The 16,754-nt window shown below is 42.1% G+C and overlaps 1 protein-coding gene and 1 long non-coding RNA gene across 11 annotated transcripts in view; one reads left to right on the forward strand and one right to left on the reverse strand.

Moving 5' to 3' along the window:
- The window catches only part of DRC11 (dynein regulatory complex subunit 11), a 105,649-nt gene that overhangs the window by 74,116 nt on the left and 14,779 nt on the right, over nucleotides 1–16,754 (reverse strand). Inside the window, exons 4-6 of the mRNA XM_075755934.1 lie at nucleotides 14,475–14,663; nucleotides 13,677–13,748; nucleotides 3,479–3,663 (exon numbers count right to left, since the gene is read on the reverse strand). Of these exons, the coding sequence (XP_075612049.1) occupies nucleotides 3,479–3,663; nucleotides 13,677–13,748; nucleotides 14,475–14,663 (446 nt within the window). The remainder of the gene's footprint in view (nucleotides 1–3,478; nucleotides 3,664–13,676; nucleotides 13,749–14,474; nucleotides 14,664–16,754) is intronic.
- The window catches only part of LOC142602308 (uncharacterized), a 109,216-nt gene that overhangs the window by 8,121 nt on the left and 84,341 nt on the right, over nucleotides 1–16,754 (forward strand). For 3 of the 10 annotated variants that reach the window (XR_012835983.1, XR_012835982.1, XR_012835985.1), the window contains 4 exons: nucleotides 3–6,541; nucleotides 6,940–7,053; nucleotides 8,839–8,905; nucleotides 14,559–15,325. The exons of 1 other annotated variant lie outside the window; for it this stretch is intronic. This is a non-coding gene — a long non-coding RNA (uncharacterized LOC142602308). Of the gene's footprint in view, nucleotides 1–2; nucleotides 6,542–6,939; nucleotides 7,054–8,838; nucleotides 8,906–14,558; nucleotides 15,326–16,754 lie in introns of those variants that run through there. 6 more of the 10 variants (XR_012835990.1, XR_012835986.1, XR_012835989.1 and 3 more) reach the window with 6 other exon arrangements.

Below are 16,754 nucleotides of genomic sequence, written 5' to 3' on the forward strand. Positions count from 1 at the left end.
AGAACCTGTCTTTGTAAGAAGCTGGTTTGGGTCTTGAAGTGACTGAAGCTATGCCTGTTCCCTTGCGCAAAGAAAGTGGTGAATATTTATAGCAGATTGTGCGAGTGGAGAAATTTAATATGGGCTCATTGCTTTTGTAATCTAATAGCAGCTGTGCTGAAAGACAATACCTGCTAATTGTATTTCCTATCAGATCTTTTTCCAACTGAAGGATAAAATGGGCCAGTTTGGGGTTTTTTTTTTAGTACGTACAGCAAAAATTATTCAAAAGAATCTTTGTTCCCCTTTAGCTATCTGTTTATTTAATAGACTATGGAAAATGGTAAACTCTCTGTCAAAGAGCCTAGTTAAAGAATAATTTATAAGCTGCATTTAGCTGTTGATTTTTGTAGCCTGGCTTAGTGGAGAGCCAAAATATATCCTGGCAGGTAATAATTAATGTAAACCTTGACACTTCAGATCTGGCCACTGTTCAGCAGGCCAGGCAGAAGCAGGACACAACTCCTGCTAGTTCTGCGGTGTCTCTGGCACACACCATGCAGAAAGCTTGGCTCTGCGTGATGCACGTGCTCCCCATGTGTAGAAATTTGCTGATTTTTTTTTTTAACCTATTTTGGCCGCGAGTGAATATGTCTGCAGGGAAAATTATTTTGGTCACTTAAACAGAGGCCTCCTGTGAAGAGCAGGATGGCAGACAGCTCACTCTGACCCCTCTCAGTCCCATAAATCACTGCATCACTCAGCCCAGATTGCAGTGGACTAAAATATTGGGTGATGTCCAGCCTTTGCTGAAGCTGATGGCAGCTTTCCCACTGGCTTCACTGGGGGCACAATTTTATCTACTGCACTGCTAAATCACCAGAATATTTTTTTTTTTATGAATGAGATTTGACTTTTCTCGGCTGAAACATGCCTTACTGATTTTTAGAGATGATGCTGGATGGTTAATTTAAAAGAGAGTAAGGGGGAATATGAACAAACGCCCTGCTCTGCCTGCCCCAGGTCTGTCGCTGACCCTCTGCCATCAGAGGCGACCCCGCGCTCAAGCACACCACGTAACTGCACATGCAGCATCTCTTGAGTGCTCTATCAAAACAGTCTGATTTAGCTTAAAACCGCTTTTTGGTTAATTGTATTTAACATGGGACTGTTTCAGATGGGTGGGTAGAGAAGCAGCTCTGCCTGTGGATATTTTACAAGGTTGGAGGGGAGCTGTTTTCTCAGTCTCTCAGCTGCAGCAGAACAACATGTCTGACTAAAGGCTTATCTATAAGCAGTGGTGTCATTGATTAACTCTCTGTGTGGGTATATCTTAGTCCTGTTTGATATAATCACTTGCTCAGGAAAAGTATATCCATAAAGTTATCCAAGATCAGTTAATGTGGTGCTTATATTCAGACATCTGCTTTAATCTTTGTTCATTTTCAAGTCTAGATGAGATTCAAAGCTACTGAACCTGACTAGACCAGACCAGACACCTTAAAGGTTAGTTAAAGAACTCCTTAAACTTGTTTAATCGCATATTTATATGCTGGGATACTGACTATGGCTGCCTGTAGCCTTGAAGTCTCACCTAATGTTGGGCCCCTGGGCACGTCTGGGACATAAATGTAGCAACGAGGTCCCATTTCCCTCGTAAGGGCTACCGAATAAGAAAGCTCAGCATTTACACTCCACCTTATGTCTTCCGAGTATTTCACAGATACACGAGACTGAGGTCGCTTATACATTAGGCAGCAAGGGTTTTGATGAACTGCTCATTCAGCCATTCCTCTCCACCTCCCTTGATCGAAGGATGGCTTCGGCTTCTTCCAAATGACCCCTTGGATTGGTTAGGCTCTTGGTTGGCTCTGCTGTTAAGTGTCTCCATGGAACAGATTTTACTTCTAATGACGTCTCGTAACTGTCTTTAAAGAGGTTTATGGCTCAGCCTTATTCTCTGGGAGATGGGCTGTTCTCTGCTAATCTACAGAAACACCGTTATTGGTTCACACAGTATTTCAGTTAGTTCTCCTCAAGCTCTAGAGTCAAGTTAATTGGACGTGACCGACCTGTGTTAGAGAATTACTGGTAGATGAGTAATATTAAGCAAAGGAAATAAGAAGTTTCTGTACTTCAGAACACGCTGGGAGTTGCGGGGAGCGGCAGGAAATGGCAGCTCAAGAAGTGTGCAGACCCGGGCCCTGGAAGAGGGTTGATTTAGGGAGCAGGGAAGTGCTTTGTAATAACTGAGGTTTGTAAAAGCCACAGTCCTTTCTAAAGGAGAGCTAGATGGGGTAAAAATATATGTGAGTCTTGAGTGGCTACACAAGGCAGAATTACAAGAAAGAAGAGAAACAGGTTGTGGCAGACCTGCGAGAATGCTATTTTTATAATTGCTTTTTTCTTTTAACACTGTCATATAGCTAACAAAACCTGATTAAAAGTAGTCAAGGAATAAATAGAGCAGGATTTCATCAGAATGCATTTGTGTTTCCAACTGGAAACTGCATGTGGAAGGCAGGTCCAGGACACTGAAAAAACGCCGAGTGATTAATGGACGTGACACTAGTCCACAAGACAAATACGAGTCCTGTAACATCCCCAAGCAGCTCAGGACACAAAACCACTGGCAGTGTTTTTGCAGAGCAGCTGAAACCTTGCTGCTAAATCCTGGAACTTTTGGGCACTGTTTCCCAATTTGCTTTTACATACTAACCCACTGGATGGGGTAAACCCAGGAAAAAATTACCTGTATGATAAAACCAGCATATATTCTGTAGTACAAGGCTTTACAGTATTGCCATATTAAAATTGCCAGTCTCAAAACTTCTTCAGCTAAAGTAAACTTCCTGAGAGAACTATAGGTGTCAGCACTCAGTTTAAAAACGTGTAAGTACGTGCTTAACTCTACTGAGACGTGAAGTTTCACTGAGATCAGCAGCACTACTTCAGTCAAGTTACATCTGGGGGAGTGTCTTGAAGGTCAGGCCTCAAGTACGGACGTACTTCAGATTCATGTCGGCTGCCGGATAATACCGGCAGCGGGCACCTGGGTTGCAGCACCGGTGACGTGATGTGATTTGCTATAGCAAATAATTATACTTCTATCTCATGGAAGACTGCGTTCTCTCTCTTAAACCTTATGTATTCAGGCAGGGGGAAAAAAGTCAGTGTGCCTAAACTTTAAGTCTCCTTCTAATTAGAAAGCTGGAGCTCAAGCTAATATGCAATCTGAACGTGTCCTCGTTTTAATCTCTGTGGACCTGGTTCTGCAGTCAGTCTTTCAAGGCACACCCCTGATCCCTGCTGGACTGTGCAAGCAGTGATGCACTATTCCAGTTTCCCCAATTTGAAGTCCTGCTGTTCGGGAACTTAGTTCTGCAGCTGGGACTGGGATCCCCACCGTAAGATGGATTTTGCAGTTTGTAAGAACTGCAAAATTCGGCCCCTTGGGGCAAATGGACTTTCTAAGGGGCAAGTGTGTATCCCCGCTCACCGGCACTCGATGAAACACTGGCCAATCTGATCCTGGAGAGTCTCCTTGATGTTGAGCCCTTCCATTTCTCTCAGCTTGTCCTTGATGTCCTCCTCGTGTCTCTCCTGGACCTCACCTTGCAGGGCATTTACTTGCCCAGCATACATCTGCGAAACACTTGTTGCCTTTAAGTGAGGAGGCAGGCTCTGAAAATGACAAGAGGAGAAAACAAAAGGTATGAATGAAAAGAAACTTAATATAAATTGGAATGCCAGGTTGACAGTGAATCCGAGCTTAAGCCTTAATTTATTTGCGGGAAGCCAGGAAAAAAAACCCCTTGTGCTCATAAAAAGTGCCTGGATGCACACAATGGCCTATTGTTAGTGTTTCAGCATTAATTAACAACATTGCAATGTACAAAAACAACCCTTCCAGCGTGGGATCCTGGGATCTCAATGAGACAGGTGAGAAAGCTGCTGTTCTGCAAATGCCAACTTTATCCATGTCAGAAGGGTGCCAGAGATTTTTTTTAATTGAATTTTCAAATGTTTGGACTTCCCATTGGTACTTTTTAATTAGCCTGTATTGTTTTTAATTTGTTCGCTTAAATTTTTATATGCACTGCTTGGTCAGTGGTTTCCTGGTATTTTGTTGCAGCTGGTCATATTCCTTTAGGAAATCAACTTCCCTTGAGGAACAACAACAACAAAAGAATAAACAACCCTCCAAACGCTGTAATAAAAATTATAGCTCCCCAAGTTTCCCATGATTTGATAACCTTGGCAAGAAGGACTTTTAAGCCAGTTTAAAGTCTTACAATGATTTCTGCTTTGATTGATTTTACATGTGTACTTTGAGAGAGAAAAATGAAAGTCTTTCTGGTATGCAAATACAGAAGCATGAAAAATACCATCTGCGTGGGTGGTCTGAAACTTCGCATTTTTTTAGTTTGCAATGGTTGATAAAGTTAAGATGTTCCCAGTGTTTTACAAGCTATTTCTCCCTTGCAAGTGTAGAGAAAAAGTATATTTTAAAAATTAAGTTGTAAATTAGCGTTGGTTTTTTCGCAATTCTAGAACAAAGTATTTTCCACGTACTTGGGAAGAAGCAATTATTGTCTGATAGTGTATGCCAAATTTAAGGATGGAAAAGAGGAGAAAACACGATGATTGGGTTTTGTAATATGATGTGTTTTACTCTTCAAAGTTAGTGACCATCTGACATATAGGTGGCAGCATACGTGAACAAAAGCCTGGGACTGTTGGTTTGCATGAAAAAAACCCCACCCTATACTATTCCGCTCTGGCCGTCCACCCTCAGAATGTATAGAAACTGTTCTTAAATCAGCATGACCAATTTAGTAACACATTCTCCTCGCTCCGGTGATGTATTTCCTAGTGTGCTCCAAGTCCTAATTCCAGAGGTCTCCCGCAAAGACAAAAAAAAGCTTCTATCAAAGGTTTGGCCAGCTTATATTTAAGATCTGTTATTCGGTGTTTTTTCTATGCTTCGACCAGGTTCCAAAAATCACTAACAAGTGCCAAGCAAATTTGGTTTCAGAAAGTACACAGCAGGATTGCAGACTATCCAAAATAAGCGCAGAGGCCCCGTTCAGGAAAGCAATTTACTGCCTTCCCTGCATCTGCAACGTGTGACTTGCGCTGTGCAAAAGGAATCGGTCAAGGCCACCAGTGAGAAAATATTCAAGAGGAAACAAGAGCAGCAGTGCGCTTTTGAAAGGCGGCTGCACGTGCTCTCGTCCTGAATATATGACCCAAAATGTTGCCTTTCACCCCGAGATGTTACCTTCACTCAATTCTTGGTTTCCATGGAAGTCGAGCGTTTCCAATCTTCACCTCCACCGGCACCTATCAGCACAACTAATATTAACGCTATTTATTTGGATTCCACCATTGTCTGCCTTACTAATGTTAAATGAACCTCAGGACAGATGCGATGCTGCTTTCTCAGGGTGGCTCATTTGGAAACCAGAGGAAGACCCAGGAGGTCTGCTTCCCAGATTGAGATCCAGAAACAAGATCCACATCCTTCAGGCAGTTTCCCCCTCAACTTTTGCTTCCCTACAAGGATGCTCAAGGGAACTGCTTTTGAGAAGTTCCCATCAGAGCACTACTGCCTCGAGGTATCGGCAGCAGGGCTGCTGCCAAAGACATGAGCCAGCTAGAGCCCACCCAACTCTTCCATGTCTTTGTATACTGGTGCACCATGGTCTGAACAGCGCAGAGGACAACCAACAGATTTCCTAACTAGATAAGTCACCAAAGGAAGCTGGGGAAGGGCTGTTTGATTTAGAAGTATGTTTTCCAGTGTATTCCTGCTGAAGATATGTGAGAAGAAAAGGGATAAAAGAAAGAAATCTAGGGACTGAATGAGTATTTCTATGATCAAAGGCAGCTGTGATGAATGCTGAAGATGTCCTGCTGGGTGGCCAGAAGGACTGCCCCCCTCCTGTCTCCTTTGGGAAGCGACAAAATTGATGTTCAGGTCTAGGCAACTCGGTGCGAGGGGCACAAGGATATCTCCAGCTTTCTCCATCGGCTGCAGATCAGCCTCACTAAAGACAGGCTCCTCTACAGCAGGCTTGGGGGTGGACTGTCATGAGATGGCTCACCAGATGAACAGCGCTTTGGTGCTGGGAAGGGGCAGCTCCCCCTCCACCCTAACTGCTGGATGTGTGGTCCCTTCTCCTGCACAGGCTCTGGTGGTGAACCGGTTCCGATCTCTAAGTGGAAAATAATCCCTTTTGTCTTTTCTTCCTCTCTCTCACCCCCTCAGGTTAATTGTCTCCTGGTATAATGAGGTGAATCAGCTAGCAAAGGAGGCAGCTGAGGGCCAGAGCCATAGCAAGGGAAGTGGTGGGTGGGCATGGGACCAAGGTGGAGAGCAGATATTGCCCCTGCAGCAGCACAGACAGGAGAGCTCCTCTTTGCCCTCTCTGAACCTTTCCTCTGCTCAGCTTCTCTGAACTGCTCTCCACCACGTCTGGAGAGAGCTGTTGACCAGCTACTTGTCACTGTGAATTTACTATCAGCGTGTCTTTCATCAGCACCAAAGCCAGACGAGGCAGTAACTGTTTGAACTGGCAAGAACATGCCCGCATGAGCAAGACCAGAAGTAGGAGATTCTTATCTTTAAATGAATTAATACAGACCATATCTATGTTTGAGTCCAGAGTCAGAAGCTGGTGTGGACGCAGTCCAGGTAGCTCTAAACCAGCTGGCACAGATGCTGATAGCAACAAGGCTACAGAACATGGTCTGGTCAGCAAACTCCAGGCAAGCCCTGAGTAAATATTTGTGCAGCTACCTGTCTGAGCACCACAGAGTTATCGATATATCTGCTGGTACTAGTTTCTGAGCTGCATTCAAAGCCCTAAGGCTGAAGTACAAATATATCCTTGTGGAACAGCTTATGAAAAGAAGCTCTGTTGTATTTGCCCTTCACATTTTTTCTTTTCAAAGACTGTTTTACTACAAGAAAACACAAGAAACAGAAACCAATTCTACCAACAAGAGTCTGGCTACCCACCTTTGGTAACCCACTACAGAAAGGAACGAAAGAGAAAGGGAAAGCCGGTAAGACCGTCTGCTCATTTGACTTTTTTTTCACCCAGTCTTACTGATTTCTGGTTATTAATATTTTCTAAATGTTAATAACATGGAAAAGAGTCTATTTGGAGGAAGAGGCCGTTGCTGATGTGCAATGGGCTGTTGCTTGATGGTTTGCACCACTGGGGGAAGCAGTGCTGGCTCAGACCTAGGTGGCCAGATAAGCTGGGGAGGAGGGTTAGGTGTTGGAGAGGAGACAACGAGATAAGATGACATGGCAGGTACGGAAAGACGCTTGATCCGAGCCGGAGTCGGTGCTGCCAGGCAAGCTATTGCGATGAGGAGATACGTTATTAACAAATGACATCCTTTGAAGTTGGGCTAACGATGGACAGACAGTTGCCAAACCAGGGGCTCCTGCTACAGTGCAACAGCTTTGGCAGCAACATGCTCCGGCTCGGGTGGGTGAGGAAGAGCATGAAATGAAGAGCAGAGCTGGGTGTGACAAATGGGTCCTGAAGGATTCACGGCTGTCTAATGCGGAACATACGCAGTGTGCCCTGCTGGAGTGAAGACCAGGAGGCCGGCGCATGTCAGGAACTGAAGGCTGGCTTTTGTTCTGGGGGAGGAGCAGGAGGCGGCGAGTGCTGAACGGCAGCGGGGAAATCATGCCACAGTTGTTTGATTTTTAGGTAAAACATTACAGGTGAACGTACAACTGGCCTGACTTTCTGTTCTGTTACTTTGAGATCAATGCATTTACGTCAACAAAAAAAGGACTTGGACATCAGGAAAACCAGGATGAGGAAGTATCAAAAGAACTTACGTGTACGTGGGCTAACAAGTAAAACAGAGAATATCTTATAAAACTGCTTCCCTGGCCTATAAGAACTGATCCAAGTGTACTTAAGGGCGCAGATGATCAAGAAAAGCAATCGGTTGGTAGAGCATAGGTAGAACGTGAAAGATGAACTAGATGAAAGTTGAGTGTGGAAGCAGTCTGGGGTCTTCAAAGGGAGAAGGAGTCTACGTGAGAGCCTTGAGAGTTTGTGTTCCCTTGTCAAGGAGCAGACTTCAGAAGAAAGTACGTCTGAAAAAGCTTTGGCCGTGTGGGGATGCAAGCTGCTTTTATAGCCCTCTACGCTTAATGTAGGAAGACAAAAGCCAATTTATTTCTAACATTGCTTTTCTCAGTGCCTCTAATGTTTCTGCTTCTGAATCAAAGGGAGGCATTCTACAGTAAGACACTAATAAATAGCTTTTCCTTGGGGGAAGAAGCGTTTTCCCATCTTCAAGAAATTTCTTTGGCCATGTGAAATTCAAATTTGTTAACGTGCCCTACAAACAGCAACTCATTTAGAAACAAATTACAAATATTAGATGGAGACAGTGAACTTGATAATGCAATGCTGCCACATCAGTTGTAGAATAATGCATCTTAATGAAGGCTTCCCATGTGAATAAACCATTATATTTACAAGCTTTTCACAGTTAATGACCCAGAACTGGATAACGAAACTCACATTTTTAGTGTGGTCCTCTGTCAGCAAAAGTATACATATTAATAATTGATGTTGCTGTAAAAACAGGACATAATATGAAGATTCTGGAGTTTGTGGGAAAATAGGACTACACGGTCCATTAACTTAAAATGCTTATCTAATGTTTGATGGGCTTTGTCTTTAAAATCCTTGTTTAAATTAATAAGGCAAAATGGACATTTGTCTAAAAGACAATTTTATTCCAACTCATCAGTCACAAGTATGCTGATGAGAGCATCCTTTACTCCTTCTCCCCTTATCCTCCCCAAAGAGAATTTAGGTTTTGTGAAAGTGGAAGACCCACCAGTAGAAGGAAAGAAGTTCCTTACATCTCCCAGGTAAGCCAACACGATGAAAATTTCTGAAGTTTTTCCCCTTTTTTACTTAAGAACTCAATTGCACAGATCACTCTTTTCTAGCCTGCCTTTCTGCTTAGTCAGCTCAAGAGCTTTTTCCAACGCAGACTGTTTTATTGTTCATTATAAAACACTTAGAGGTGTGCAGGCTGGCTGAACATGCTTAAGGCTACAGCTCTACATATAGGAGGCCCCATGCTGTGGAACTAACTGCTCTTCAATTGTTCCATTACGACTACGCTTACAAGGAAAGATAGTCTTCATTTCGGTGAAATAAATACATTTCATTTTACTTCACGTTGTAAGGCTAACATTCGTATTAGGCCTGAAAGGTAGATTTACTGCAGCTTTTATGACTGGGTACTTAATTTAAGACGGCTTCTTTTCTTAGACCTGAAACAGCACAGCTGAACCACACGCTCAACGGTTTCATGGGACTTCTTCAGTAAATGTTCTGCTACAGACGGTATTGTCCGTAATTGTAATCTTTTGATAGGTGTAGTAGTTGGGTAGCATTTTGCTGTAGACTGCTTGTTTTTAGAACTAGTACGGTTTGCTTCTCTGAAGGGCTTAATTGCCAAAGTAAGTGTTTTTAACGGTCATTTATTTTCACCAGTAGTGAAACTGAGAATTTTTTTAGTTTATATTTGGACTACACAGACAAGTAACTCCTTACTAGTAGACTAAAGGAGTCTACCGCTTAAGCAACTGAGGTCCTGTACTTTACTCATGACTCTTATTCTATTGAATTTTAAATGGTGATCCAAATTCTCCTTAAAAGTTTGCCATTGCAGTTCTTGCTTTCTCATTTCCTCAATGTATTTTGTCTGGCTGCAGGAAGAATGTATTTTAAAGATGTCTCTTGTCTTAGGAAGATTGTATTCATATATGGTCCGTGGTACACAAATGGTGATAGCCACATCAATTATATGGCTGCATTCCTAAATTAGGCACAAAAAAGGAACTACTAAGCAAAATATATTGCATTCATTAAAGCTTCCCTACTATACGATTCACTTCAATGGCTTTGCCAATTAAAGTAATTGTCAAACGCATTCAAACAAAGCATTTGTAGTAAGAGGCCTTGTTAGAAAAATATTGAAAATGTCTGTTATAGATTTGCGTTACATATATATATTAAAAAATATTTACGTGCAACACTTTTTAAAAGAGGAAAGAAAAATTAAAGCGGAGAAAACACTTATATTTGTGACCATATAAGTTTATATAAATTTGGTCATGTTTATTTCTGATATTATACCTGGGCATGCTGTCAAACTTCTACTAAAAATAGCAAGTATGTTTTGGACTCTGAAAGGCAGTGATTTCATTGTTAGTGTGACTCCAGCCAATGAAAGCCAAATTATTTAATGGGCTTCTTGCTTCCCAGCGTCTATTTCAAGAATAAGCAGGTTTAAAAATTCTATTGAAAACAGAACAGATTAGTTATCAGTGTTTAGATGTATATGTATGCCAGGTGAAATAACATACAACTTTGTGCTGACAACTAAACATCATCTAGGTTGCAAGGAAAACAGAAGTAATTTTAATGCTTGATAAAAACAGACCTGGTGTGTGCCACCACTGTAACTGTTTACCTCCTTTCAAGAGCTGAAGAAATATTTTCAGTTTCACTTACTTATGGAGGAGTTTGCAATTTGTTAAATCCCATACAATATTTATTTAGCCATAGCCTATACTGTTTACAGAGAAGGCTATTCTGGGAAATGCTAATTTTTTTTTTCTTTTTCTGACTGGATGGAAACGAATTATATTTATTAGGAATTCAAAGAACAAGGAATGTTTGGCAGAGTGTTTTCTCAGATATAAATAAAAGCATTATCCAAGACAACATGCCTAAATTAGGGTATATTTAAAAGAGGTAAGGAGAGAACTGTGTTTTTATTTAAGACAACACAGATCCTTTCATGTGAAAAGGATTCAGAAGAGGGAAGAATGGCGGAAATACTACATGAGAAAATTGCAGATCAGCACGTATTGTGCCACTAGCCCCTTGGTAAGGGCTGGAATTATGGAATAAACAGCGTTAGAGCGTGGATCCATGGCTAGGCTCGGCCCAGTTCACACACCCAGTTACACCAGGCTGATAGCTAGTTTGCGCTGCGGCAAGATGAAACGATCACGGCAACCTCCAACTGTGGTGTTTAATGACAGGGAACTTAAAAATGCCAGAAACAGACAAGTGGAATTACGCACCAGTTTAAAAAAACTTGGAAAATAGTATGTTATAATTGGGCTGTAATGGTAAAATAGAGTAAGAAAATGCAGGTTTGATTGGACAGCACGTGCACGTTTTCAAGACTATTTAATGTGTTTTCTTGCAACATCAGTGTGGTCGGCGTGGCTCAACCAGACCTGTGCCTGGAACACTAGTTATAATGGTCACGATGGAGCTGGTAGCAAACAGCGCCGTGGTAGCAATGTGAGGAAGATCAGGAAACAGGTCAGGATACAGTTATCAAGATATATGTGCTCTTAGTGAGGCTTGCTTCTCTTTACAAATTAAACTGGTATTGCAAATTGTGATTTATCAGAGATTGAGAAAAACATGTGCTAAGGGAATCATGCTGTTTCTGCAATTAAGTTTAATAAATAATAATAATAACGAGCCTTTACTTTTGAGCCAAGAAAAATCTCTGGAACATAGGCTTTTACTCTGTCATCAAGCGAAAGATGAAACAATTGAATTCCGGAAAAGATACATAATTTTTTTCTGAAGCAAGTAAAGAAAATAACACTGAATTAAATAAGAGGCTAGAAGATTCCTGGTCTTTGCACACATGTTGATTTTTTTTTTTAGGCCAACACAACTGAATTAAAAAAAATAATCATTATTCAGAACTTCAAACGGACTAGCTCTTTTTGCAAAGCAGTCTTTATATGAAAATAACATAGATGTTTTTAAAATAGCTATAATCATAAGAGAAGTTATATTTACTGCAGTAAAAGTCAAGTCTCCTTTGGGATGGACTTGGAGTAATGGATGGCTAGGTCTTCTAATTTATCTAAGTCGTGCAGCATTAGAAAAGCAAATTAAACATATTTACACATGAAGATCAGTGGTCATTTTTTAGAGGGCTGACGTGATCATACATCAAAGGGACTTGACCTTTGGAGCTCGCTGCCTATCTATCAGTTTGAACCAATGTCTGCTGGCCACTTGCTTCCTTTGGAGACTGTGGAAGGGAATGCAGCATGAAAAGTAAAAGGGAAACAGAAATGGGGAATATAAAAACACTAGAAAGATGAACAGATTTTTGGTTTTTATTTAGAGGTATCCATTTTTTTCCTGCATCCTTTGATTATATACTTGATAGAGTAATGAGTCTGAGTGCAGAGTTGCAAACATCAATTCTCTTGCTCCTAAATGGAGGTCAGGAAACAAATACACTGTATGTGTTTGGCTTTAATTCCCCTCATCCCTGTGATCATATAGATTTCCTCCCCATAAACTAGGCTATTTACATCCTGGTTATCAGTTACTCCTACCACTGGCCACCATGAAAAGAGTCCTTGGCTGTGAACCTTCTGTGAACTGATATCAGCCTTAGATTTCCTTCCTAAGACTCTAGTTGTAAGACTTGACAGAAACTGTCATGGGATTTGATAGGAAATGATCCCTTGTTTTGCAAAAGGTATAATTTCTAATTCGTTTTCAGTACATCCCAAATACTCACCATTTCAGGTCTGCACTAGTGAAAATCTCTGGGAATTGCCCCTGTCTTAAACAGAAGCAGAATCGGCACCCAAAGCTCTGTTTAGCTATGCTGGCTGCAATTACGGTTAATGACCAGCAGTTATTAAAGACAATAATCCATAGGGTGTTACTGTATTTAATATGGCAAGACTTTGGTAAATGTGCATGTTACTTCCTAAAGATGAGATTTTTTTAAGGTGGTTCTTAACTGATGATACATGTTTGTCAGGGGTATGCTAGAGGCACGATTAGTTTTCATAAACCTGTAACGTAGCTAAGGACAATTCCATTGCTGGGTAAGAAAATCATCTAAATTGGGATAAGAAGGAGGCGTGCTTTAATTCAAACGTAAATGATGAGTTTATAAATTCTTTCTCGGGTACTGGCTAGGAAGGAAGATGTTGGTGGGAGGAGATGATGTACCTTCTCTGACTGAGGTTCCTCCTTCTGGAAGGGGTGCTGTCACTTTTTTTTTCTTTCACCCCACACAATCTAACCGACCATGGAGAGCTGTTGATTTCCCTGTACTATTGCAGTATGATGTGAGGAATGTTTTGCTTACTTCCGTATGGAAATGTTGATATGGCATTTTAATGTCCCTTTTCCCTACTCTTGACATACATATGCACTGGCTTGCAAAGGGGTGGGAGAAGACTTTGCTGCTTTAATTCTACTCCAGGAATGAGGCAGCTCAAGTGTCTTGGAATTACGAATTAAAAACTGATTAATAAAATTTCCTTGCTTTATCGTGCCTGGGTCAAATTCCCTAGAATCTGGGGCAAGTTCTACACCGCCTGTTTCCACATCTGCCGTATACATCGGACTATGTATATATAGCACAAAGGCATGCGGCATAAGACGGATTGTGCTACTCCTGTGCCATCTATCATTCCAGTTTAGCTCTGTATTCCTTAGAGACTCCTTTTAAAATAGGAAGAATCTTAGAAATTAATTTCTCATCTGCTGCTAAATTACAAAAGACTGAAGAACAAACAGATCTGTGGCATTTTATATTCTCTAGGCAGCACTACTTACCATCCCCAGAAATATCATTTCTTCTTCTCTCATTTTTACTGTTTTCTTGCGCTGGATATATCCACGCCAAACCTGAATTGTAAACAAAACTCTAATGAGATAAATGGGCCTTGTTACAGCTTCCTTTACTGTGGCAGACACAGGAAAAAACAAATAGAGGAAGGAAAGGCACAATATACAATTGAAACTATTACTCTTTAACAGGTTGCCATCTGTTATTTTTAAAAGAAAGAAAATTCTGAGGTTTGTTATCCCCTCACACTGGTATATCTAGCTTCTAAACACAACTTCATCAGGGTTTAAAAAGTGTTTAGACTTCAGATTTAGACTGAGCTGCTGTTCTCATCAGCCTGAATTGTCTGAATATTTCATGTGCGAGGACTTTTGCTGGAATTTAGCAGTGGTGTCCCTTTCTCATCTTTTTCAAGATCTGGAAATGAACCCTTTCCCTGGAGATCACAGGAAAAAGCATGAATTCCCTGAGATGCACTGGATTCCAAGGGAATGCCAGAAAGAGCAACTGAGGTCATGAAAAATCAGAATGGAAAAACACCATGTAGGTTCTAAAGTCACCCTGCATTGCCAGTGCAGGACTGTTTCCATTGATCTTGCATCGAGGGTCCTGTTTCATTTTGTGAAGCGATTTAAATGATGTATTTCACCTCGCTAGACACCCTGAAAGCTATCACTTAAGAATGCTTCCCTTCCTATGAGCTGTGTTTCTGTCTACTGCTGTTCTTCTGAACAAAACATTGTTATTTGGTCCTGCCAGAACTGTTGTTAAATCAGAGATCTCACCTTTTGAATGCGAGTAGCAGCATCATCTGGATTTGGACCCATCTGGACCTGAAGTTTAGTTTGCCTTTCTCTCTTCTCTTCAAGGTAAATTTGCTTCATGAATGCTGCTCGACAACGGCCTTGGCGAGCTCGTTCGGCAACCTGGATCACTTTAATGGCTTCTTCAAATGTCATGGCCTTGAGAGGTTGCTTCAATGGTACAGCCAAAGGAAAAAGGAATGGACAAAGCAAAGTATTAGTTGTGTGTTTGTTAATTGCCTACCTCAGCAAACGAAACAACCAATGAACTTCTTGTGGAAACTAAGACAAAAAATCCCTGTCACAAGCAGTAGAGGCTCCTGTTTGAGTGCTATCTTGCGATATCTTGGAAGTTTGATATCTTGCTTTTTCTGAGGACCTTCAGGAGAAAGCGAACCCGAGGTGTTGATGCGTGCCAAGGAAAGCCTGATGCTATAGTTGAGGAAACAACAACAGCTCTGTATGGATTATGTGTCCTGCTGAACTTTATCCATTTGAGGAAAAAAAAAAAAAGAACCACAGGGCTTTGTGCTATTAAAACGAGGATTTCTTAAGCTATGGAATGTCTTCCTCTTACATTTCTGGACATGCTGCTGGGACCCCGGCTCTCTTGCTGAATGGAAGGACAGGCTGTTCTCAGCCAGCCCAGGCCTGGTCAGCCCAGCCTAAGTAGAAGAGGCTTGGGAAAAACCATGTCCGAACAGTGCAGCTGGACAGAGGGACTCCCCCTTCTCACTCCTCAGAACTCTTGTTAACCCCTTATGCTCCCTGTGGAAAAGCTGAATTATTGTGCTTTCTCAATGTTAATCCCCCTATTGGAGACAGATCACATTTGACGCTTATATGTATATTGCGTGGAGCTCGTTATGCCGCACTTTCTGCAGCGCTTTCTATAACAGCATTGCATAGAAGGACAAATGATCTGCAGCGCAGACTCCTCTGATGAACTCTGCTGGTTTTGATTTATGTTAGACCGCTTGTAACTGCACCGCCACGGAGGAATACGGTGGTCTGTTACGCAGCACTTTTAGGATTTCCTGAGCGTACACGGCTTGGAGGATGCATGTGGAAGTGCTGACAACCCTCAAGCAATCCCAGCGGTGATTGAACTGGAAGTGCAGCGCAGGGCACCGGATTCATACTGTGTGAGATTATTTTATTCATGTTTATTGAATCCTGTGCCTATCTTGTGGCATCCTGGCAAGGGAGACCCGGACCCTGCCAGGGTCCGGAGTGCAAGAGCCTGGTGCTCCCAGGTGAGCGGGCTGCGCACCAGATAATCTCGTCTGTTACGGATGCCACATTGAACAGGGGGGAGAGCAGAACTGTGGGAAACAAAAAGGCTTCAAGATGTAATGTGCCGAAACAGAGGATCTCTGCAGACTGACACCAGACGGCTAGAAGAGCGGGGAATTTACCCAGAGATTTACTGCGGAGGCCGAGAGGACTGCAGCTGCCCATTGCAGTAATCTAGCGGAGAGCCTGCACACTGCCTCTGCCTGACTGCTGCCGCTTCTGTCCCTGGGAACCTTCCCTCGCTGCCTTCTGGGATCCAGACCTCCCCCACCAGCGCAATTACCGGTGGTGAATTCAACGGTTGGGGCGGCGCAGCAGATTGACTAAGCGGTCTGATCAGGACTGTCTCTTATGGCTATACCATCTATGAATCTAAGTTGTCCAGATGCATAGGCACATTTGTTTATTTCAAGGGGTTCGCTACAACTGCTTGTAGGCAATGCTCCATTTCCAAAAGGTCAAAAGTATATCAAATCCAGAACAGTCTTCACTGGAGCACTCACGTATCGACTCTGTAATGACTTCTGCTCTGCCAAAACTCAATTTTCTACTCCTCCTAGCAGCTGCAGCTCTATAGCTGTAGAGAAGAGACTGCAGTCATTGTTCAGAGGTTATGAACAACTGAATGCTAACAGTTGTGCTGACCTGAACTCTGAGTTTTGCCTATTCCAGTTACGAATCCTGGTTCAGTAAAACTAAAGCTTGACTTGATTTCAGTAGGACTAATTATGTGATGAGAGTTAGCTAGGCAAATAAAGCACCTACTAAACTTGGCCAGAGTGCTGCCCTTTCTCTGACATTCTCACACACATAAAGCAGAGTCCATTCATTTTGGGCTTAACCAGGCTCAAGATGTGACTGGATAGTGTTAGTCAGGAAAACTTAATGTTACTTTCTATTTGTGCCTCATTTATAAACAGACTTTTACTTCCTAACCGCTATAAAAGTACTTTTCACTTCAGTGGC

The sequence above is a fragment of the Balearica regulorum genome, chromosome 6 (genome assembly GCF_011004875.1).
Source record: "Balearica regulorum gibbericeps isolate bBalReg1 chromosome 6, bBalReg1.pri, whole genome shotgun sequence".
Taxonomy (NCBI): Eukaryota; Metazoa; Chordata; class Aves; order Gruiformes; family Gruidae; genus Balearica; species Balearica regulorum.